General features: G+C 38.4%; 1 protein-coding gene across 2 annotated transcripts in view; it reads left to right on the top strand.

Moving 5' to 3' along the window:
• The window catches only part of SLC6A2 (solute carrier family 6 member 2), a 75,273-nt gene extending 52,440 nt beyond the window's left edge, over positions 1–22,833 (top strand). The window contains exons 8-14 of one of the 2 annotated variants that reach the window (XM_074157819.1): positions 416–528; positions 3,057–3,185; positions 5,869–5,968; positions 14,386–14,486; positions 15,986–16,153; positions 18,671–18,742; positions 20,363–22,833. In XM_074157819.1, the coding sequence (XP_074013920.1) occupies positions 416–528; positions 3,057–3,185; positions 5,869–5,968; positions 14,386–14,486; positions 15,986–16,153; positions 18,671–18,742; positions 20,363–20,386 (707 nt within the window). In that variant the 3' untranslated portion in view covers positions 20,387–22,833. The remainder of the gene's footprint in view (positions 1–415; positions 529–3,056; positions 3,186–5,868; positions 5,969–14,385; positions 14,487–15,985; positions 16,154–18,670; positions 18,743–20,362) is intronic. The other variant, XM_074157817.1, reaches the window with a different exon arrangement.
• The last annotated feature ends 2,855 nt before the right edge of the window (positions 22,834–25,688 follow it).

Genomic DNA, 25,688 nt, shown 5'->3' with positions numbered 1-25,688 from the left:
TGGATGGTTCTGATAGGCTTAGCTGTGGAGTCCTTTCACTGGTATCAGGTCACCCATGATTTCAGTTCCTATCTCTCTCATCACATCCGGGAGCTCTCCTGTGAAACACTGGAGTCCACATCCACACAGTTCCTTCTCTAACACATCATTGAAAAATAGCTGGGAAGCCTGTGAATCCCATAAAAGATGATTAGAAGTGTAAAAGAATGGGACAAATTTTTTTAATACATTATTAAAGTATTTTTGATATATTTTTTGTATAATGCAAGTTTTGTCTTAACAGCTACTCAGAGTGTGATATGGACAAGAGAGTCAACTTAGTCAGAATTTATCTCATTAAAATGAACACTTTTGTGAAGCTAAGAAACATCATTTAGTAATACTTTTTTTTGGTCTATTTCTTTTTCTATTTCAGGAGCTGGTTTAGTTTTCATCTTGTATCCAGAGGCAATTTCAACTCTTTCAGGATCTACATTTTGGGCTGTGGTATTCTTCATCATGCTCCTTACTCTTGGCATCGACAGTTCTGTGAGTATTTTTTCCTTCCAGCCTTCATATATTTCTTTTACTGTTATATTCTGTAACTGGAGAGGTATCAACCTTAAACAGGGCCTTTATTACATTTCAAATAAACACTCTGTACATTCTCTGAACCTGTTTTCACAGTCACAGCCAACATACCAATAGTATTACTCCTGGCCATATATTTAAAGGCTCACAATATTTGAGAGGTTTAGGAAAAGATCAAGTCTTTTACAAGCCAGCAAATAATTACTCACTGCTGCTTTTTTATGACCTTTCAGAGGGGCTATTCATCAACAGTTATTACTATTTAGAGGTATCACCCAACAGCTATGAACTATTACTACTAGGAACCTGTAATAAGGTTTTGGAACCCTAATTGCACAAGCCACAGTAAGACATTGAGTAGAGTGGTTTCTAGAAGAGATTTTTACATGTGCTGAAATTCATTAATCTGCTCAAGATAAACAATGCCTGAAGGTTGCCTGATTTTTTTCTACATGCAAAGATACAGAATTTCCTGTAAATTTAGTCATAATTTAAAAATCACACCAGAATTTTCATTTTACTACCATCTTACTGTAAAATGTCTACTCTTATGAGTGTATTTGCTTTTTCCATAATGTGACTTTTACTGTACCATGATATTCAGCATCACAGAAACTTCAGCCCAGAAAATATCCTAAGACCCCTGACAACTTTGTACTGCTTTGCTCTTGCCAAAGAGACATCAAGATATCCTGTTATATTTAGCTTAAGGGTTGAATAATTTCTGGGAAAAACAAGCAGGGTCTTTAAGGAATAGTGAACCACGAACAAGCATTTGTCATTTTCAGTAGGGTAGAGGTTTCTTACTATTCTAAAGCACAGAAGTCTCTTTTGTAGTTCCAAATGTGCAGAACTGATCTAGGAATTTTCTTGTTGGAAATGGTAAAAAACAGTGTTTCCATTGCTTACAACTGCAGAAAAATTCATTCATTTTCAAGGAGAAGAAAGGGAAAGAATGAACTGACTTGGAGGAGAGCAATGCTCTAAGCAATCCTGCTTTAGCAGGGGAGTTGGACTAGATCTCTATGGTCCCCTCCAACTCTAAAACTTAGTGAAATTCAGTGAAAACTCAGAAAAATGAGGTTGCAGCAGAAAGCTTTGATAATCATCGGCAAACAGCTGAATGAGATCTTGTGGAGCAAGGTCTGAGCTGTAAAGGTCAAATTCAGGGCTAAATGTTTCTGAAGTGTTTGGATTTTTGGATTCCAGCTCAGGTTCAATTAAGTTTGTTTTTATATACCAAGATCTGGATCCTTATTCGAAAGTTTGAGGCAAGATTATATCTGAGTTTGCAGCTTGGCCATTTTCCAACTGTAAGCAAACATGAAGGATGGAAAGGAAGGGTTTAGCAGAGTGGCAGGGCACGAATGACCAGTAGGAACAGGGCACAATTAAGAAGAAAATACACGCTCAGAAACATTTACATCCAATACAGTTAACTTTGCAGCAGCAGTAAATTTAAAGCAATGTAAAGAAATATTTGAGTGACAAAGACACGGCTTTAGATTGCAGAGCACACCTTTCTTACAAGTGGAGAAAGCTCTTTCTTGTGGAGCTAATTAAAATACTATGAACTGATAAACTGTGGCCAAGTTTAGCTGTTTCTTTCTAAAAGAGGAGGGATCTGCTTGTTCATATTTTGTTTAGGATTTTTCATCATTTACAGGTCATGCAGTATTTTTTTACGGTGGTCTTCTCAAACTTACACACACACACACACACACTTGACTGATCAAATCCCTGAAGGGAAAATTAAAAATTTTTAAATCTAAAAAAAAAAACAAAAACAAAAAACCCAAACAAAACCCACAAAAAAATAAAATAATCAAATAACCCCAAAGCTAAAGAGGAAGAATTTTATATGACAAGTTTTACTCGTGCATATATACCTGTACTGGCACAGAAATACAGACATCTGTACAAAAATGGAGCTGTCAAAATGTTTAAGGAAAGAGAAATCTGATCTGCAAGTTTAAGCAAGCAACAATGAAAAGGATAGAAAATGGAACAAATGTTTGCAAATATTTTTGGAGTAGGTACCTAGCTCAGCACAAGGAATTAACAAGGGGAATAAATCGTGATATATTAAGAAATGGTCCTTAGCAAAAATAATCCAAGCTGTCTCTTTCCATTTTCAATTTCTCCAAGACCATTTAAGTGCCAACAAGGTAAGAACTTCTGAGAACATCAAATATTAACCTATCTTAACTGCAGGGCACTCACTGATGACCCCCCAGACATTAGGAAATACAAGCTTACACTCCATTTTGGGAGCCACCAACCATGGCACTTGATGTCCAGCTCCTTGACTCAGTTCCCTATCTTGAGAAAATAAATTATACCTCAGAATGCCAGTGATTAACAGCTGAAGTGTCAGAAATCATACAGTGGTTGGGAATTAATTATATAAGCTGCTTTACATTCATCGGTGTGTATTTAGAACAGTCAGTAGTGTTTAACCAGAGCTCTTGCCTTCCCTTCCTCAGATGGGTGGAATGGAGGCTGTCATCACTGGCTTGGCAGATGATTTCCAAATTCTGAAGCAGCACAGAAAGCTTTTCACCTTTGGTGTTTCTTTCGGCACTTTCCTACTTGCCCTTTTTTGCATCACCAATGTAAGTACAACACAAGTTTCCATCAACAAGCTACCTTAAAAATGCAGTTAACCTCATCAGATAGAAATACGAATGGGCTCAAGTGACTACTTTTGTTGTAAATTTTAATTCTTAAACAACTTTATGGTCAGAACATTACTTTTAGTGTTATCTACATGAAGCTCCTCTGCTTTTTTGCCCAAGATCATTAGCTATCAACCAAACCTACAAGTCTGTTCCTAAGAAGTGTCTGTGCTACTATTGGTTTTGTTTGTGTTTGTGTGTTTGGTTTTTTTTAAAATCACATTAAATGGAGCTGTGTTGTGTGCTTATTCCTGCATCAGGAACTAAGGATTTCAAGTGACCAGGTCTTTAGTCACCTAGCTATTCTCATCTTGAAGCAAATAAGAAGCATTCACTTCTTGTAAAAGGAGTTTAGAATAATCATCTCCTCTCCCCGATGTGTTTCTTAATGTTTCTTCTTGTACCTAAATCTATCTCTTACTCAACGCCATAAAAACCACGTAGATAACTTATACTGAACATCTAGTAACCTGTATTTATCACTGCCATCATCTGAATTATTTGCCTTATCAGGCTTTTGGCAATTAACTAAAGGATAAGAAACAGTGTTATAGGTTGGAGAGAACTTTCAATTTTTTTTTACAAATATCAAAAAGCCCTATAAACAAAGATGCCAAATTTGTCTGAAAACAACTGAAATTTGAGGTAGCCAGTAGATACGCTGATCCTCTTTCCTTCCCTGGAAATGGTTTCTAGATCTATTAAGATTACTGAGGTGGTATGAGTTTATCAACACCAAAGCTCTTTTTACACTAAAAGAATACCCTGATATTTATACTCTAGTTTCCTCAAACTGGAAAACATTTGAGATGTGAAAAATTGATATATCATCTAAAATACCTATCCTTTTAACACCATGCTATCTCCATTGTCACCTAGAGAACTGAACATGCTCCTTCTTTTTTCAAACTTCAGCTGGAATAAAATTTCCTGAAGTACAAGATCCAAAGGAACTCGGTGGTTAAGAACCTGAACTGGTGCCAAAGGGTGCAATTCCACTGCCTTCGAGTGAGCTAAAGCAGTTCAAGATATCAACTTAGCTCAAAGTTTTCAAATAATGGCACCTGTTTAGAGTTAAGTTCACCCCACCAGCTGGAATGCACAAAAATGCTCAGACTTGTCCAAATGTATTGCTTCACATAACTAAAGAACATTTCTAATGTGTACAAAATACAAAGAAACCCCCTTGTGATACCATCACATTAATCTGTTTGATTTGGTCCTCTGAAATTTTAAGTCTGTATTTTCAAAACATGCTTCTTACGAAACCGCATTTGTCATTCACTTTACTAAGTTTGATAGCAAAGGCATTCGTTTAGAGCAGGTGTAGAACACAAACAAGAGGTCAGACTCAAATGTCATTCCATAAGCAACATCATCTTTCTAACACAACCACCAAAGTTCATTCAGTTTCCGGAAAAGTCCCCACAGAATTAAAAACCTAGACAAGGCCTAATACTGTTCTCTCTAGTTTTGTAAATATGCACAGCTGTTTCAGAAAACCATCTTTTTATAAGAGAAAAAGAAAACTGATAGATTGCAGAGATTAAAAACAGCTAGAGCACTACATAGTACAAAGGCTATTTAAACCATTGGTAAAAAAGTTGAAAAATAATTCCTTTGTTCCTCCCTACTGAACAGGCACAGTCAGACTTAGTTTGGTTGTAAAAAAAGATTTTAATGAAAATCTGCTGCAACTGTGAACATTTCAGTTGTTTACATGAGACAAAGAATGTCCTGAAACACGTTATTCAGTTTCATTTTGAAACGAGTGAACACGCTGTGGTCTTCCATTCCTCATTGGCCCAAACTAAATGAAATGAGCAGTCATTTCCACAAATGCGTACCACATTATAAAATGAGGCAAAAAGTGGTCAAATTCCAGCTTAAAAAAAAAAAAAAAAACAAACCAAAAACTATCAGTGAAAAAAGACTTTAGTAAATGCATTTACAGTTCTCAGTCGCGAACTGAAGCTGACCTGGTTTGCTCTCTCCACTGAGCAAAGCTTGGCTAATGCCGCAGCAAAGAAAGGAAAGAGGGCAAAGCTGCCCCCACGCTGGGCTGGTACCAGAGACCCAACATCCCACTGCTCCCGCTGCAGGAACTCTGGAAAACAGAGACTCTGGAGAAAGGAAACATCAGTCTAAGAGTGCAGATTCACTGGGCTACGGAATTAATTGGTGTTAGGATCCAACCGAGTGATGACGGCTTGTGGAAACTCTCGTAGCACTCCATTTCTGCCAATAATTTAGGAAGATCTTCATTAGCTGCTGTAGACAGTGGCCCACAAGCTGCCAAGCGTTGCCTCGAACAGCCCGTGCCTTCGATTTGCACCGCACGCCCAGTGCCAGGAGCGCTCGTTCATCACGTTGTGCTGAGGCTTCTGTTCCCCAGCCCAGCGGGGACGTAGGTGACAGGAAGCCTCTTAAAGAGCTGCAACTCCGATTCCACGATTTTCTACACAAACACCAACCCACGTGTGCAGCCTCAGCTCCGCATTCAAACACTCGGGTTAAAGATAATCTTTCAAGTAAAGCAGATTCCTGTTAACTAGATACTAAACTACAGAGATGATTCTATCTGTAACTTTTGTCACATCTTTTAACTCCCCAACGCCAGGGTGGAATTTATGTGCTCACGCTGCTGGACACATTTGCAGCTGGGACTTCGATATTGTTTGCTGTTCTAATGGAGGCCATTGGAGTTTCCTGGTTTTACGGTAAGCACTTCGTTTTGCACCTGCAAAATCTTTTTCTAAAATCCCAAGTGCTCGTGACAGGCTTTCCCATTGTTTCAAGGGAAAACAGCACAGCCTTGTACACAGGAAACCATGACAAGCCAGGTTCCATACAGTGATTTTCCTCTGATTTATGAAGAGTGACAGGAATGCAGACGTTCACTGGGCCAAACTTGGAAACCCAGCAGAAAGCCAAAGAAAACTGCCTTGTGCCGGAGACTGCAGTGGGATGGGAATGTTGCTGCTTTGGCCAGTATTTTGCAGCTGTTAACACAGCTGATGACTTGCGGTAGCAGACTCATACCTGGTAGTTTCAAAGCAAGTAGATTAGCCTAAATTCAGGCTCACCTGCTCCTCCTCTCCATGATTCCCCCAGGGCCAACCTCAAGCTCCTGCCGTGCAATAAAGGTAGTTTGTCTTTAGAGAGTTATAATAATTCCTACAGTAGTCCCTTTTGTTTGAGATGAAATTCTACTTAATTGTAAAACACTAGTAGTTTAAAATTTACCTTATTTCATAGCATGGTATGGAATACCAAACATCCTATATATCAGAACTAATACTATTTCCAGTACTTCATACTAATTTATGCCACAAAAAAGGTGCAGTAATTTGCTTTATCCTCAATATGGCAGGCTTTAGGAATATTCCGTTGATCTCTGGCACTAGGCTGGGATCACTGTGTGCCAACCAGAGTGAAGTAATCTGCTACAGAACCCTGAAAAACACATGGCTCACAATTTAAGTCATGTCTCAGAAGATGTGCCCAGCTTATTCAGTAACTTCCCTGGCCTCGTTTGGTCTTTAATATTTCTCTCCTCCCTAAAGTAACATAAATAAAAAGCAAGACACTTGATACACAAGAAGAAAAACACTTTTTTTTCTTTCCCACTGTATAAATGACCACAATGAGGGCAAACAGCCACATTCACTGCACTAAACCCCTATGGATGCTCTTGGATAACCTTAACTGGGGAAAACTCAACAAATTGAAGTTGTGCTTTCCACCACAACGGTGACTTTGACAACACAGCAGGACACTGAGTCTGCCTGAGCTCTGTCCTTAGCCTGCAGGAACTTCACAGTCTCGTGAAGTGTCCCATGTTGACTAATTTCACCAAGGAAAAAAACCCCAATCCTCTGCTATAAGTGACGAAGTTGAGCCTTACTATTCTCAAAGTACTGAAACAAAAAGGTTAAACTGAATATTGCTTAGAGTAGAAATATTTAAATTTTTTATTATATATAGCCTGCTAAACCTCTGATTATATGAGAGAGTATCTGGCCTGTGAGTGTTCTCCCCATCCCTAATTCAGCATTTAATAGATGAGGTGTTTTCAAATATATGAAAAGAGCGTTTTAAACATTTTCCTTTTTCCCTACTCTCCCAACCTAGAAGAGTACTTTTTATGTTCTAGCACTGACCCAGAGTTCAAAATTTCCCGTATCATATAGGAAGGTAGGACAATCCATAGCCTGGAATTTATTTACTGGAAAAGATGCCGCCTCCAGGAGGGCAAAAATTACGAATTGCTGTTAAATCACCAAATCAAGCAGAACAAAACAAGTCATAATTTAATCTGAATTAGGTATATCTTGCTAAAAAAAACAGTGAAAGGGATTTTCCCTTTCTTTTGGGGAGAATGCTATCAGTTCTTTATCTTGTCACAGACCGGGTTAGTAAAAATTCTAAGGACCTAAAAAAGAATATCTCACTTTCTCCAAGTAAAGCAATAGGATTCTGCATCTTAGGTCTTATACAAGTCATCTCACTGCAACAGTCCAAACTATCAGCTATATCTGAAATTGCTTGCTGCTAAGATTAATGAAGTTTCTTGAGCTCTTGTTTTTGTTTCTCATCTCCTCTTAATTTTCATGTCATACTTTCTGCTTGGTCACAACTCCTTCCATTATTACCTGATTTCAATGCCATAGCAGCCTGCAAGTCTCCTACACATTTAAGTCTGTATTGAACTAGCTGCTGATTGTTCTTCCCCTGAAAGTCATCTTTATTTCTATTCAGAAATAATGTTTATAGTTATTGTGTGATTCAGAAGGTTCTTAGACGTTATCATTCTTACTGCCATTTACCTCCCTCAGTCACTTATTTATCTATCCATGCTGTGCCACCATATTCCTCTATTTGTTCTAGTTGAACAAATTCTCACTTGCAGTTAAAAACTGTTGATGAGGGAATGAGGTGAAAAAGGGGCATTCATGCATAAAGCTGTTCAATGTACTAAAGAAACAGTTTCTAGCTGTAACGTATACTAATTCTGTCACCCAATATCAGCATGGAGCTAGCAGCTCATATGTTGTTCTCTCTCAAAATAGTGGAGGCACTAGATTTCACAGACAACTGTCTTTAATCCCTGGAAAAGAACTGAATGCAGAAGAGTGACCATAGCTTAGCTTGGGAGCAGAGCCATAAAAATATTCTTCAGATAGTAAGGGCAAGTTATTATCTGCTGCTATTAAAATAGGATTTACTGCACTTCACAATAGCTAGGCTTTGTACGTTGTTCACAGATCACAAGGTTAGTGAAATTTTGTTTGTGGCACCTTCTGTCCTTCATCACCCTTTCCTTTCTCCCTCCTGCCTCCCCATAACTGGGAAAATATCTACTCATCTGTCTTAAGCGGCTGACAGATGTTTTTACTGACACAGCATGACCTGTTGCTTTATAAAGAACTTATTGCAGCCCCGGGTGCTATGTAAACTGATTAAATCTGGCATGGTCTTGTCTACCTCTTCTTTCTGACAGACCCCAGTTGCCTTCATGACCCAGCTGAATATTAAGCCAGCCTGAAGGCAAGCGCTGGCATTTTGCCACAGACCAAAAAAAGGTGGAAATTTAGTTCAAATTATACCTATGGCCACTTACTGTGAAGTTCCTTCTTGCAGAGGCCACCGGTATGTGTAAGAGAAGGAAGAGCTAGTTTGTTTTACTATGCAGATGTATTTTAGTTACGACTGCTAGCTCGGTACCATGTTTCCTCTTGTGCAACCCTGGTATCACCCCTCTGATACGCTCTCAGTAAAGCCAGACACCTCTCCCACTGACACAAAACTGCTCTTTGGTTTCACTTGCAGGAAAATCACTACTCAGACAGATTCTAATGTGAACATCTCCCTGAATGACTAGAATAAGCTCAGTATGAGCTAGCAATGACCTTCATCCTCACCTCTAATCTCATTGCTTTCATACAATTTCTAAAAATGATCCCTTAGACTGAAATTTTAGACCAGAAGGTGCATTTATTTGAAAAAAAAAAAAAAATCTAAGGTTGATTCTTTGGTTTTGCAAAAGGGAAAGAAATTAACCAAATAGTCTGCTGGAACTCATCTTTTGCTCACAGAGGCTTTTGCATGGATGTGTGCCTGGTGTGAAAGTGGGAATCCACACATTTCCATGAAATGGAAATACAAACGGGGCAAACCAACCTGGAGACCTTACTGCACTGCTGTGGTGGGGAAATGGTTCCTGCTCTTCTGGTTGCTCTTACACTAGCACAGCTGCCCTTCTTTGGGACTGGTATGGCTTACTCCCCTATTGCCACCAGGTGAAGGTCACCACCAGCAAATATCAGTGTTGCTCCAGAGTTAGAAAGGAGACTCAGGAACAAAAACGGACAGGTGTTGTTACTCCGCTGCATAGCTAATCAACAGATACCTTGTTCTGTGCTCTGTAGGACGTGCAAATGAATGCCATACAATGGTTTTTTATTCCTTTTTATCCCATCTTTTTCATGTTCCCAATGCCAACGATTGCTGAACTGCATAAAAAAAAAAAACAACCTGTCTTTCCTCATCTTCTCCTGGACAAGGGCCCATATGACTGCAGTTCTGCATAGATACATACACACTGATTAGGACAGGAGCAAGAGACAGGTGTCGCCTTTACATGCAGAAGAGCACCTCAAATGTAATGAATGGATTGACAGGATGGCAGAGTGCTTGTGGGTCAGGGCAGAGGCCATCAAGGGTGACATTGTGGAGAATATTGTTACAGAGCACCTGATCAGGGTCAGGAAGTGGAAGAAGCCTTCTTTAGGCAACTTAAAGAAGTGTCCAGATCAGACCCTGGCTCTTAGAGATGAAGGTAGCAGGAGCAACTTCTTAGCATAGATGCTAGGTGGGTAAACCAGAAGCGACGCTCTTCTGGATCTGCTACTTGCACTCAAAGAAGAACTGCCTGGGGATGCGGGCAGCAGGCTAAACGAGTCAGAAGAGTGATCTGCCAGCATATAAGGCCAACAGCATGCAGAGCTCTAACAGAAGCATAACCAGGAGATAAAGGAAGTGACTATTCTCTTACTTGGCACTCGTTAGATTGCGCCTGGAATACCGTGTCCTGTTTTTAACCCTCTGTAAAAGAAGGTGGTGTTAAACTGGAGAGAGTCCAGTGATGGGCCACCAAGATATTCAGGAGCTGGAGCACACACCCCGTGAATAAAGTCAGAGAACTGAGCTTATTTAGTCTGGAGAAGGCTTAGGGAGGACCTGATAGTGGCCTTCCAATACCCACAAGGAACTTATCAAGAAAGATACAAACTGTGTGAGCTCATACACTGCTATGCATGTCCACAGAAGTAAAACTCAATATGGAGAAAAAAAAAACAAAACAGTAAAGGAATGTTCACAAGGAAATGGAATTAAGTGCAAAATAACTTGAAGTTTGATTCAATATACCTTTTTTTCTTACTGCTATATTATTTCAGTGTAGTTCGTGTGATTTCTTGGATTTACTTAAATGATATGTATGGCATTAAAAGCATTATTACTAATTTTTACCTTTCAAATTAAAAAAAAAATCCAAGCATATTAAAGAATACTATACATCACAGTTAAACAAGACAGGAGGGGAAAACAACACATACAAGGATTGCTTGTAGGGATCCAAGTGGTTGTTGGATCTATGCTACTACTTCTCGGAAACATGCCCACAAATTATTGCAGCTACAGCCCCTGAGCCGTTTCAGCTCAGGGCCAGGACCTCCTCAAGGGCCTCCGTGCAAGTGAGTGGTTCTGAAGCCACTGGCTGAGCCCATACAACGAAATGACTTCGGAAGGTCTAGCAGGCAGCTGGTGCAGGAGGTACCAGTAACATGTAGAGTTTCATTCTATCTGATCATCACATCTATCTGATTCATCACTGAGATGAAAGAAGGTTGTCCCAATGTGAGGAAGGTAACTTGCAGTTATAGCCAAATGCACTTTTTACTTTCTTCCCAATCTGTTCCTTTTTGCATATTGATTTAATTCCCTTGACAACATGGTATTATGTATGTAGAGAACGGGCCAAATTTTCTGTGCCATTTAACAGACTATTACAGCAGAGACATTCTCAGGTAGCTGCAGTGTTTATTAGTTCAGAAATTACACTGAAATTCTCTTTGGGTTCAAAGTATCTGATCTTAAATTCTAAGTATTTCTTACTTGGTTTTCACTGGAAAAGCAAAGAGATTATTTCTATATTCAGCACCAGTTCTCCAGCAAGTAATCTGGAGTTTTGTTTGTGGCACACCAGTTGCTTCCAGTAACTAAACGAGCTACCCACGGTTTCAGTTTATCCTGCAGAATCACAAAAAACCTAGTCAAATCCTTTCAAGAAGTGAAAAAAACCAAGCCCTACAGGCACCATCATCTGTAGCTACAGCTATGTTCTACTTTACAGGGTGATTCTTAGAAAGGTTATTAGAAGACATAGTTTTGAAAAAACATGCTGTTGAAAAAGCAGTCTGAGAGCATGGACTACTTATCCTCCATTTTCAGTAGAAATCAAACACAAAGCGCTATTTGAGCTCTAAGTACATCTGTCTGGAAACCTATGAATAAAATTTTTTGGAGATATCTAGTCCTTGCCTTTGACTTTCTGCACAACGATAAATTTCACTCAGTATTCATAGCAGTTGAAATTCAGTCACTTTAAAGTTCACGGAAGGCACTACAAATAGAATTAGATTAAATTTAAAGAGCATTTGCAGATCCTTTTGGCTACTTTGCTTCACCTGTACATAATATTGGGGGGTGTGGAAATCAAAGAGAAGTTTATGATCAAATGTCCAGACCTTGTAAATACGTTACACCCTGGCTGCATGTAAAGGACTAACTCAACCTGTCCCAGTTACATTAAATAAATCCTACCAAACTGATCCACATGAAGAGAAATAATTTTTATGGTAAACAATACATCCTCTCTAATGAACAAATATGCATGGCAAAAAGCTGCGTTTATGCTCTTTGCCTAATAGGGTTCAGGATTAAAAGTAAACTTCCTGAACATATGAAGTATAATAATTACAGACTAGTCTGACATGATGGATTGCACTAGAAAGAACTACTTCTCTGTGAGCCTGAAAGTTAGGGATTGCTTTGTTTGGTTTTTTTTAAGAAAAAGTAAGAAGGATATTTTCCCCCATTTTTATATCAGCGATAATCATCCAATTCTAAAATACAGTGTGGAAAACAGCATCGGCTTAGACTAAACTTTTGCAAGATACCTCATACTGGTAAATCCAACCAGAATAAAATCAATAAGAAAAATTGTGAAGAAGGTACCATTCAAATGGAAATTTTACAGTCACTATAAAATGCTTATTTACATTTACAGAAAATGACTTAATGCAAAGAAAGTGTTTCAGCAAACACTGAAGATGGAAAATGTCCCACTGAAGACTAAAGTATTTCCAGAAAGTCCAAAACATGCAAGTTAACATTAATTAATATTACTAGAGTAAAAAAAAAATAAAAATATTTCTTACATACAGACAACTTAATACCCTTGTAGTCTACTCAAAATGTTTGGCTAGATGAGGCTCGTGCCACTCACAGAAAGCACATTATAGTTGTGCAGTTCAGACACAGAATTGGTAACGCTTGCTAAATGTGTAAAACCCACAAGGAATTAAAAGGCACTGACTGAAATGCCATTTCTTCCTTCTTTGCTGTTACAGAATTCAGTATGTCCTAAGGAACCCAGGACAGCAGATTTTTTTGCTTTCCCCTTGCAGCATGACCTATCCTGATTTTGCAGTCACTGTCTAGAGAGTGCTTCTGAAGGGGAGTCAACAAGGTCACAGGATCTTCCTTCCTGCGCTGGCCGGGGGAAGAGATTTCTACTGCAGCTATTTATACTGGTTTTATAACTATTAATACTTCAACTGGCATAAGTACTAAATACAAACCCGTGCATTAACACACACATGCAAAGTCCCAGGCTAGACGGATTCAAGGAGTATTACAGGCTGAGAAGTGGGTGTTCGCAGCTCTTCTCCCCTCTGGCCATCTCGTCACTTGCTAAACACTTGGTTCTGGTGCCTCCCTTCCCCTGCACTGCAGTGAATCCCACTGCAGGTAGCTAATGTTTGAGTGGTTTTTAATGAAATACTGCTACGTATCTTTCCTGACAATGGAAATCTTGTCTATTATCTTCTTGCGTGCTAATATACAAAGTCTTACACAGCAATATTGTATGTTACTATTAAAGTTTTGCTAATAATCAAGAGATCAAGCCATCCATGTTTCTAAATGCATATTCTATATTCCTGGTATAATTATCAGGATTTATATGTCACCCATGTCTTCATTTAATGATTTTCATGTTTTCCTCTGCTGTTTTAATTACTGCAGCAAGTAAATTCCTGACTACTCTTGGTTTTTACTCACATGAACAGATCATGTATCTTCTAAGGTATCTACAAGAGCTACATTACTAGATATTTAGATGTATACAGAAGTAGCCATTTTAGAAAATTCTAGTTGGTATTATAATTTTCCAAAACACACAGGATACTCTAAAAAAGGCCACCTCTTTCTAGCTACTGTAGTTTTGTACATACTTACTCCTAACAGAAGCATCTACCCAGTTCCTTGGAAAGCTGATAGAAGATGAAATTACATTTGCCATGGATATAACAATCTGGGGTATTTAGTGAAACACTGAAAGATAAGTAAAGTATGCCATTAAGTGGAACAAATAAGCATCCTTTGATAAATTAAGAATCATATGAATCTACCTAATTGTCAGTAAGCAGTGTGTGTAAGGGTCTGGGTTCTGCTTCGGTGCACTTATAATAGTATTGGGTAATTAGGGCACAATAGTCCACAACTATTAAAAAAGTGTGTGCACCATTCACAACTTGAATTCTAGGTATTTGTGAAATGCCGCTTTTCAATGGTAATGCTATTTGCAACAGACCTTAAGTGCTCACAGGCATTTGTCTTGGATACGGTGATGTCAAAGACACAACTAGTCATTCAAAGGAGATCAGTGTTGTTATATGCCTTCTGATTTGAAAGTCATTATTGTCTGCTTCCTGAAAAAGCAGATGGTTTTGGGTATGCAGCATTGCAACAGTTTAGATTTATGCCAGTCTGATGTTCACATCCCTTCTAGGTGTGGACAGATTCAGTGAAGATATCCAACAAATGATGGGCTTCAAGCCAGGCCTCTACTGGAGATTGTGCTGGAAATTTGTTAGCCCTGCTTTTCTACTGGTGAGTGTTGATAATTATTTCATCATGAAAAGAATTTTAGTATGTTGCTTCCTACAATATAGAGTAGGCACCGATACTCATTGCTATACCTGATGTTGTCAGGATGACAACACGCTCCAATTTAATTCTTTTTTCTCCTCAACGGCATTGGTTATATTTTATGTAATAGATTTCTGTTGTCAAAGAGAAGCCAATTGTGGCTGTGGTCATCTTCTGTTCCTTCACTTTAGCAGAATTTAAAGAAAGCAGCTTTTCTTAGGGAATATGGAACACTTTGACAGTGTTCTCCCTGTCCCCCCAGCATCTATGCACATTAAACATAAATCATTCTGATGGGAAAACAAACTAACCAGGGATAAGAGACTGTGTTAGCAAGAATTTATTTTTCATTGGATGATACAAAGATCCCCGAATTGTGGAATGACACCTTAAAATAGCTAATATGCAACTACACCCAGTAATTAGCTGTGTGAAACACTCAAGAGATGCATTAAATATACCTTGTAAGTGTCTTGATGTGAAAAACAAGTGCTTCGTTACATTTGGGGAAAAAAAATCCCAGAGTATAAATTTCGTTGCTTTGTGTAAAGGTTAGATTCAGAACTAAACTACAGTATTATATTGGTTCCTTTTCCTATGCATATTTGTAAATCAAAAGGTCAGGAGGAATAATATGGAAATTTGACCTCACTATGATTTTAGGATACTATTCATTGCTTAAAGCTATGCATTCTTAAAGCAGTGTTGGTATTCCAAAGATACACTGGGCAGGCTTTTATGACAGCCTTCAGCTCCCCTTGTTGGTTTTTTTTATATAAAAGCTTCTGGTCCCAATTAATCAGTAAGCACCTATCAAGCATGTGTTAATTATCCTTTCAAATACTGTTCTCTAAAGAAGCTTGTACGGAACTATATCCTGCAGCTCTTCAAACAGGCTGACTCAGAATGGAAAAATGCTGCCCCAAGGATCATTAGGTTTTGTGCATTAGATTGTTGAAAATTTCAGTTTTACAATAAGCGGAGTTCTAGCAAGGTAGCCAGAGAAAGCTGAAGTGATTGTCAGTCTAACCTTTGCGTGGCTTAAGATTTCTTGGTGAAATGGGCCCAGTGCCTTCCTGCTGGAATTCTGCTAATACTCGTGTTTACGGTCAGAATGAATCTGTAGGTAATGCATCTTTCAGCCATCACAATGCACAGATTCTTTTTTCCAGCTGGAAGTGCTAAACGTGGAACATATCAACTTAATTACTAGGAACCAATATATTTTAAACCCCATGATGACTGGGTAGGGGACATTAAGCAGCTTTGTTACAGCTGTAGAGTTTCTCAATTTTCTAAAAGGCAATGTGGACATTACAATCTTGATTTATAGGGGAAAAGTAAATAGGATGAAAGTAAATGGTAAAGCTGGATTGAAATATAGAGTGACTGCCTAATAAAACACATGAAATCATTTCTTCTTCTCAAAACTGTACTTCACTTTATTCTTTCTTCCCTAGTTTGTCGTGATAGTCAGCATAATAAATTTCAAACCTCTGACCTACGATGACTACACCTTCCCTCTCTGGGCAAATCGCATTGGCTGGGGAATAGCATTATCTTCAATGATACTTGTGCCTGCCTATATTATCTATAAATTTATGAGCGTGCGTGGGACCTTTAAAGAAGTAAGTGGAATGCTAACAAAATGTCATTAAATGTTGCTATGAAATGAAATGGCTGGATCTAAGACGGCAGTTTTTTTCTCTTACTACCAAAACTTGTTACTTATGAGTGACCTTTTGGATCCAACCATCAGACGGACTGGAGTTTTGAGGTAGGATTACTACATGCTGTTTGAGTTTCTAGATAGAAATTAGCTTTCCAGAAGGCACCGTAATCATTCTGAAAAAAATATTTTCGATGTATGTAATTAATCCAATTGACGAGGTTAGCTTTTTCCTTATTAACTAAAAAATATACAAATTACGGTATCTTCATATTCAGCATAGAGCTATGGTCTTCACACGACTCTACCTAAACAGAGGGCAGTCCAAGGTATGCTTTATCACTGTATATTGGAGTGTTGTAAACCGTTACATGTACCAAGTTAACTCAGATCCCTCCTATCTTAGCATTGTAAGGGTCTCTAAACACATATCCACATGCTGGGAGGGTGGGATGTGCCCCCAAACCATCCCTGTGTTCAGGACAGCCTTTGTTCATTTAATGAGCATCTAGAAAAGACAGAAGAAATACTGGGTCACAGCAATAGCTCTATTTAGCCCAGTATTCTGTCTTTAACAGCAGCCACTTTGTATTTGATTTTCTCTGTCAAATATGTATTCATCTCCTCTATTTACTGGAATTATTTCAACATTCTAGAATTTTTGCAGATCTTTCTGTTGTGTTCATCACTAATATCAGAATGCTTGAAGAAACTTAATATTCAAGGTAGACCAAGGTGCTGAAGTAGATCTGGAAATCAAGAAACAATTCTGATATAGGCACCACTTACAGTCTCATCTAGCCTGCTGCTTTTTAACTACTTCATTAAAAGAGTGATAATACTAGACAGCCCCATCTTGCACTACATAAACCTACTTCGTGTATAATATGCCTGATGTGTGCACTAAATAAAGCAGAAACTGAGGGAGAAACAATTTGTTACCATCTTATTCTAATTATTTGCCTAACAGCAAAATAACAGTTTAACATTACAACATTAATAGTGTTCTCTTAACTTCATTTATGTGTTTATGTGTAATATTAATATATTAATTCTCTTTAAAAGAAGCTGTTTCTATGGGAAAAAACACAGCTATATTTCCTTGAAGTTCACCCCCCTGTACTTTCTTTATTTATCAGTTCAAAATGGCACAGGATTAAAGTTCACTGATCATATTAATTTTACCATGACTGTCATAGTAAATTATCTATAGTCTTAAAACCTTTAATAGAGCTCAGAAGCAAGACTCCTCACCACTATACATCATCCATTTTTGTCCCATCACATGTCATAATTTTATAACCTCATCTAGACTCTGTTTTATACCTATTTCTATTGGTCTCCTTTCCTCCAGCTGGAGTTACTCAATGGTGTAGAAGATATTGATGCTCTTAGGCAAATCACTGAACCACCACCACACAGAGAATTTAGCAGAAAATGGGATCTCACCCTTCTCCTAGATAGGGTGCACCCCCCTCGCATCAACCTGGCAGGCCCAAAGGGATAAATGCCTTGTTTCTGAAACATTAACATCCCCTCACTTAATGTTCTGAATGACCTCAGGAAGTCACCCCAAAGTCGGTGAAGAGAAACCTCTTCACCTGCCCTGTTTTCATCAGCTCCAACACCTCAATGCTGGGCACAATTTCTAGCTCTCATTTCCAACAATTTGTTTTGTTCCACTCCTGGGGGGTTTACAAACCCATTTGCTAGGAGCATCTAAATGTCAAAAAATAATTTGTACTGGCCCAACAGGCTTTTGCCAGCTTGCACAAGTTTACTCATATTGGGATGCAGAAGCCTTCGGCCAAAAACGCATTTGCTCCTTCATTTTGTAGTGTTAGCATGTTCTGGTTTGTCTTTTACAGCCCTGGTAGACAGCAACTCTTCAGTCTCCCTGTAAGACATACAGCGAAAGGCTACTAAATTATATCCAAATAACTATCATAAGATATGACACCCTAAATTGTGGCTCTTAAAGGTTTGGGTAAACCTATACTCAGTCTAATGGGAACTCCTTAAGTTGGTTGGAAGTTCAGGATAAACCAAAATCTATATATGATCCCAAATGGCACAGCGCAGGGTAGACAAAGGAGATGAGCTGGGAAATAGTCAGTACCTCCTTCCTCTCCCTCCGGGACAGCACTAACAGAAAAGTGTGAATTTAGGGGATGTAATGCCTGTGATACCAACTTGTTCCCGATGTTCTTTTCCATATGCACTTGCTAAATATTTGGACTTAGTATTTGCATAAACTCTCTACTGTTGCTTCTTATATTAAAGGCTAATATCAAGGGGCTTACAATAAGCTTGTTCTCTCAGTAATCAAGTTAAAGGCACATGATACAGTGATATTAAAGATTTAAGTTACCGTTTTAAATAAAGTTCATGCTACTTCCTCATTATAGATTGGGGATTACAGACATAATCCCACTTCATATGACTGACTACTTCTTCTTCTTCCCATCTGGTTTAGAGACTAGCTTACTGCATCACACCTGAAAATGAGCACCAACTCGTGGCCCAAGGAAATGTCAGGCAATTTAAGGTTTGTACTCCTTTCACCATGCTTCCTCTCCTGATACCAACCCTCTCCTGTCGTTAGCAACAGCTACAGGTTTGCATCAATCTCCTCACAGTGGATACCTTTGCAGGTCTGTGGTTCCTTTTTTTTTTTTTTTGGCAGCATGACAAGATGCAGGAGGCTCACTACCATGCACATCAGCTCTGTTGGAAGGCTTTTGACACCTCCTTTCCTTGACTAAGCAGAACCCCCAATTTTACAGATCACTTGAATCCCGTATTTTAGGTTGTATCTGAATACAGTGAGCTCTCACCAAGAGATGAAGGTATTTCCCAGCTACCATGTGCATTTGAACAAGTCGTAGCCTCTCCCTCAGTTATTGCACAGCAATCTGAAGTCATGCTTCCTAAACTCAAATTATGTACCACAACCCACAGCAAACAGCGAAAGAAATAGCCAGTGTCACAGCTCAGACATAATAGCCGTGATGAAATAACGTGCTGGGTTATGTGGAATAGGCTTTCCCCACAGGCCTACAGTTGATTGAAAACACTGCTGGAGACTTCTTAAGCAGCCATGAAAAATATGCTATAGGTTTCCAAATGCTGCTTTCCTTTTAGCAAATAAAATGAGCTTATTGAAACAAAGTCCTTTTTGTAGAAGATAAAAAGGATGCAAATATGAAGCTTGTTACACTTATCAGCATTCATGCTGGACCGCTTTCTGTCTTCAAAGTTGAAAGCAACTAGAATTATGCACACCACCTCAAAACATGACCCAGATTTTATAGTGGTGGTTTGTATGTTGGTATTGAAAAAAGAAATCTGCCTTTTGCTTACTCGGAGAAATACTGAGAAAAATACTGTTTGAAGTATAATTTTGAATTTTAAAGGAAATAATCCAAGTGTAGATTTACGGGATGCAGGATGAAAGCAGGAAGAAAAGGCTTCCTGTTTTATGACCACAATTTATTTGATGTGGCCAAGAATATGCAGTAGCACAGCACCTCTTCCTGCCTTCTCTTTCCCCCAGTCCTGCCCTCAGTTGTCCAAAGATTTAATGTTCCAGCTGCAAGTAATAACTTGATTTTTCCAGAGGCAGAAGTTCTGTGCGAATGGGCTATAAACAGCCATTCCTACACAGTACTGGGCTTCTGAACCCAAATCTATAGTGGTGAAAAGGAAGCAAATGAATTTCATTTAAATTAGAAAAGATTACACTCAGAAGTAAATTCCTAATGATACCTCCAACCATGTTAAATACTAGAGCATATTAATTTCTTGCTGTCTTCAACAAACAGCTAGGAATAGCTTTGTTATCGCTAAAGATTAGTTAGTGCTTTGTTCATGATGTTTAAGTTTGTAAAAAGGACACCGAGTACCATAACCAAACAAGTACAACAACTTTCTTTTCATGTTTGGCAGCTATGAATTTTAAAACTGAACTAAGAACTGACTAACTAGCCTTCGTATACAGCACATTTCTCACTGCAAACCGAATCCCCATAAACTTAGTTCTCATCTATATGTTATTTTGAAACCTCTTTGTAACTCCAGATTTGTCAACTAATGTGTTTAAAACATATCTCACTATCATCATTTGAATCAATAATGTTATTAAACAACTACTTTTGTTCCCTTACAGCTTCAACACTGGCTAACTATATGACAACCAACAGGTTGAGGAAAAAGCCAATATGTTAAGCTAAACTGGGAATACAGAAAAGTCAAGTTCAAAGCTCCCTCGATTATGCTTGGACCAGGCTGGCTCAGAGCTTATCTACTGACTCTTTGAGGGAAGACTTCTGCTCTCTGTTCTCAATGCCTCCCTTCTATTACTTGGCTTCAAATGATCTTTAAAGACTATTTAATTTTTCTTATATCTTTTGGTGCCATGAGATCCCTAAATGACCAAAACTTGTGAGTTTTGCTATTGGGAGAAGTGGAGGAGGGGGGAGCAGAGGAAAAAAAAAAAAAGCAATCAACGTAAGTTAAATGCTCTTTTGTCATGAAGAAGTGAATTAAACTTTTCTGACAGTAATAATTACTTCAGATATTTGTGCCATGACCTATTTGAAACCAACAACACCTGAACGTTTTCAGATCTAAGGAAAGAATATGTCTCGATTATGAGGAAAGAGCAACTTTAACTATGTACTAAAGTCATTAGCTTTCTTGCCATACTATCCTTTGGGGTATGAGTTTGCATCCTTCTGAAGTGAAGACTCAGTGCTTCATTTTCAGTGGTTTGTTATTAGTTTCTTCTCTTGGTGAAGAAGGTTGTCTTTGCTGCCTGTAGATGTCCATGCCATTTTCTGTCCAGTTTAATTATAAAAGCTGAAGAGCAGCAGGAACAGAATTCCTGTTACAGCTAAGTACAGAATACAGTCTAATACCACACTGTACTTAATTAAAAATATATTCCCTTATATCAGCAACTAAAATGGCTTTATCATATGATCCATAATGCATGGAGTTTTTCAGCTGAGTATGAAAGTTAAATGCAGATAGACAGACTTTCATCTTTTTGATAGATTTTGTTCCAAATAAAGAATGTAAGACACACAGGAAGAATGATTTTTAGAATTACATAATCTAGCCAGAGGCACCAAAATACCACACTTCAGCTTTATTCTCCTGCTGTGAACATGCTTTTATGATAATCTAACCTGGATTCACCTACCAAACCATAGCAAGATCACGTTGAATAGTTTAGAAGGATATTTTAGGCATACTCAGCTCTCTAAGCCTATTCCGGCTCTTCTCTCTGGTAGCATTATGCAAAGTAGAAGATACAGAACAAACTCTGCATTTGGGTGCTGTTCTTATTCTGTGGTCACTTATCACTGTACTATCTTCCCAGTGATCACTAGATTCGGTAGCTTTGAGTTATTTCTTGCACTTATTTATCACTAAATCTAGAGTAATTTTCAGAGGCTTCTCAGCCGAATCCAGCCCAGAGTTTACCTCTAGATCTTACCTCTGAATTTTTTTTGCTTTCATACACTCAATTCACCTTTTCTTTTAAGTGTGTGTAGTGCTTCCTCTTTTTAAAAAGACCATTTAAAAGGTTGGGGCTTTTTTATTTATAATACAGTTTTTGTTGAGGGTTTTCTTTCCTTTTCTAAAATAGCCAAATTTAAAAGTCCCAACTGATTTTATCCTTTTCCATTTAACATTGATTTCTGTTCAAAATAATGAAAGGGAAATTTCTCTCCTTATTTATCCTCTTCATCCAACATAATCAATACTTCGGAACATATCAATTATTGTCCTTTTCTTAAAGAGTCTCCGTGACAAATAGCAGTTTTAGTTAAACAGGGTTTTAAACCAAAAGGATACTTTCTTCTAATGATAAAGGAAGTCATATTTTCTGGCCCCGCTGATAGCTGGCCAATAGCTGTTTAAACCCTGTTATTAAATATATTTCAATAATAAAGGAGTTTCAAATGTTGCAGTGCTAGTTCTATAATTACACAAGAGACCAAACAGTGAAAATATACTGAGGGCTTCAAAAAAGCCATCCCACAAACTTCATAGTTAATCCTGTTTTTATTGTTTGCTAAACTACATGAGAATATTTTCATTGCTATAAATTTTACTTTTCAATAATACGGCTGCTTCAGTCACTGGCTTGGCATGGCTCAAAAGCTTCTTAGCATAGATATAATTATCAAGTTTTGAAACTCTTGGGGGCTTTAATATCTCATCACATTACACGTTGGTTTGCTCATGATTGGAAATGCTAACATCCTGCATCAATGTGCACTTGTGACACAGCCCATCACCACCACCCCGTATGGCAAAACCCATACAGGAAAAGTTGCAGTTCATCACCACTCTGCTCTGAAATAGGAGCAAAGTTATCTTAACATGGAAGTGAAATCAGCTTTACCCAGCACGTTAGGGTTTGATTGCACTTTTAATACCAACTCCCAAGGCAATTGCCTACTACATTATTTTTATTAGTGTATAATTTCTTAGGTTCAGTGTAGTATTTATAGCTCAGGACTCCATTGCGCTATTGCTGTCTTGTTCTGAGGTTTTATAGACAAAGGACTTGCAACCTATACAGAAGACAATAGGCAAATCAGAGAAAGCGGGAATCTTATTACCAAGAATAGCCCAAATTAAAAGGAAAGATAATACACATTACGTGCCTGCACAGCTAGGCTTTAAGTTCAAGATGTTGCCCAAAGGAAGTCTCCCCAAAAATAATACAACTTCTGTCCCAGAGATGAAGAACAATGTCTTCAATTCTTCACAGAATAAGATGTTCAACTACCTCACGCCTCTTGGAAAATAAATGATGCCCTTAGACACAAACTAGCGTCTGTTCAAATGACAAATACCTTTGTGAAGACCAGGTTATATTCTTTTCCTCAATCCAGTGATATGGTACAGACATTTCAATAAGAAGCCACAGCTCTGGCACTCAGCCCCTCTTAGGCACCTGCTTTGAGCTAATAGATTTTCAATATGGAAAATACCAAATGCCACCAAGATACTCATGCCCCTTCAGTTCAACCACTTGCACTTTAAGTAAATAAACAAATAAATAAATAAATCGCACAGTCAGGTCCTTATCACCCATCTGGTTCAACTGCAAGTCTTCCTCTAACTCAGTTTTGAATTTTCAGCCAAGCAGCTCACTCTTTCCCTCAGCTACGCCTACTGCGGGAACAGAACAGCTCTGGGGACTGGTGCTCTCCCAGATATCCCTGTGGATTATCTGTACATGCTGAGGGAATAGGCAGCCCACTTCCAAAAGATGAAAATTTTTGATACAAGTGTATTCAAGGTGCAGTAACATCTGCTTGCTACTTATGTAGGCTCTTTTGGTAACAAGCCAGTGGGAAAAATTGAGTGAAGCAATTAAATAGCTCATTTGACAGTTCTAGAAAATATTTTCTTGAAAGCCTTTTTTTTTTTTTATTTGATAAAGGAAGCAGCTGTCATACATTAACATCTCTCTTCCAACCTTCCTTCCCATCAGTGAAAAAGACCCACCTGTGATCCATATTGTTCCATCACTCCACAGAAAGATAGTTAGCACCGAGAGAAGAGATACTCCCTTTTTTTGTACTCCTGCTGTCATTCAGCAGAATAATTCTTCACATACTTGGTACTGCTCTAAAGCTACATTACTAAAACTCCAGAGGTGTAGATTTCTGGTAGAGACACAGTCAGTCTTTCATAGGCAAGAGTCCAAAAAGCACTAGTGCTATTTAGTGTTCGGCCCCTGTTTGAACCGTATCTTTTTTGTGAGTCCTTCTCGTGTTCTGTCATGTCCCGAGGCATACACCCTGGCAACACTTGAAAGACATCTTACCGTAGTGAGGGATCTTGCAGGAAATCCAGGTCAAACATGATATTCTAAATATAAAATCTAGGAGAAATACTTGGTAGTTACTATTGTACGTGTTCCCTAACTGCACGTGCAATGTAAGTTGCATGTAATTTTCCCAGAGGAAATGCCATATAATTGGTCATTTCTTCTCAGCAAAATACCATTTAAATGCTATTATTTATAAAGGTCAAGCCCAAACATTTTGTATATACATCCACTTCTTACACTATTGTTTTGACATGAATTAAGTTTATTTTGTACTGTTAGGTTACAGGAGGCCACACAGAAAGTTCTTTTGCTTTTAATGTCTCATTTGCAGTTCTTCCAATTCATACAGCACTAATTAGCAGATACTTGCTTTTATGGGAGTAGATAGCTTTCCTTCGTACCCTGGGCTGATTCATTAAGTTTCACGAGGCATTAGCAAAAATTTAAGAATTTCTTTCCTAAGAACCAAATTTAAACCGTAGATCAGCAATTTCAAGAGAGATGAGACTTAGAAATGTTTTACTTGCAATGCCCCATTGAAACATTTTAAAATGTGCCTGAAGGACTCAGATAAAAGTTATCACAGCTCAACGAATGGCAGCATATGATGTACCTGCAGAAATTATGTGGGCACTCTGACCCTCGTAGAGCAGTAAAATTGGATATGTTTATTCTAATACAGTTTGTTTTCTCAGGGCTAAGAATATTTATGGTTCATCAAGCAGCTCATGTGCAAGAACTCCACCTCCTTAAAGGCCAACACGATGTTTCAGATTAGACCCTTGAACAAGTTTGGAGCCTTGGCTATAGTACAGGGAGATAGATCTTCTGGAAACACCTCCAGAAAGTCTCCTCCGAAGGAAAACACTCTTTCAGTCTACCTTCCTCTGACTCATAGCCATGTTCCTGTTGGTGACTATGGGCTGACCTAGCTAAATCAGTGGAAAGTTGAGTTGTAAGAACATGAAGCTAAACTGTTTATTAGAAAGTCAGAAACAGGACCCCGAAGTCCTTGCTGACTTTACTTGGTTCATCTCAATATACAAGCTGAGAGTAGAATATGGACTATTTTAAGCAAAGCTGGCCAGAGATCACCGTACAGGACTGAATCTGTGAGCTGCTTGGACACCTGAGTTATTACAGGTCTTCGTTTAGTGAACTAACATTAGCTGGTACATGAGAAAGCCAGTCACATTCCACCTTCCTTTAGGAAAATGGTACATTAGTACAGGATACTGCAAAACAGTCTGAAAAACATTTTAGAGCTTAATGTACAGATGGTTAAGCCTTCAGTTAAGTTCTGTTACACCTGTGACCTTGTATCACTGAGTTTCAGAGAGGATCATATAGAAGGAATAGTTGTATCTCAAACATCCATGTTTGAGTGTTTCTGGCTTGTTCAACCATTTCAGTCTGGTGTAACTCAGACTTCAACTGGAACATTTCACCAAGCACTTGCTCCCCTCTAATCCATATTCTCAAAGGACAGTTTCTGTTGACAATCAGCCAAGACCACTCAGACTGACTGACAAGGCATGCACATGTCCCTTAGCTGTGATTAGATGAGCAATTACTCAGTTTTGCCTGCTTAAGCTTAGCTGGGGAATGACAAGACTTCAAAGCCGTGCCATGC

The sequence above is a fragment of the Numenius arquata genome, chromosome 13, assembly GCF_964106895.1.
Source record: "Numenius arquata chromosome 13, bNumArq3.hap1.1, whole genome shotgun sequence".
Taxonomy (NCBI): Eukaryota; Metazoa; Chordata; class Aves; order Charadriiformes; family Scolopacidae; genus Numenius; species Numenius arquata.
The sequence above is the reverse complement of the archived record's forward strand: the minus strand, read 5'-3'. Positions and strand labels throughout refer to the sequence as shown.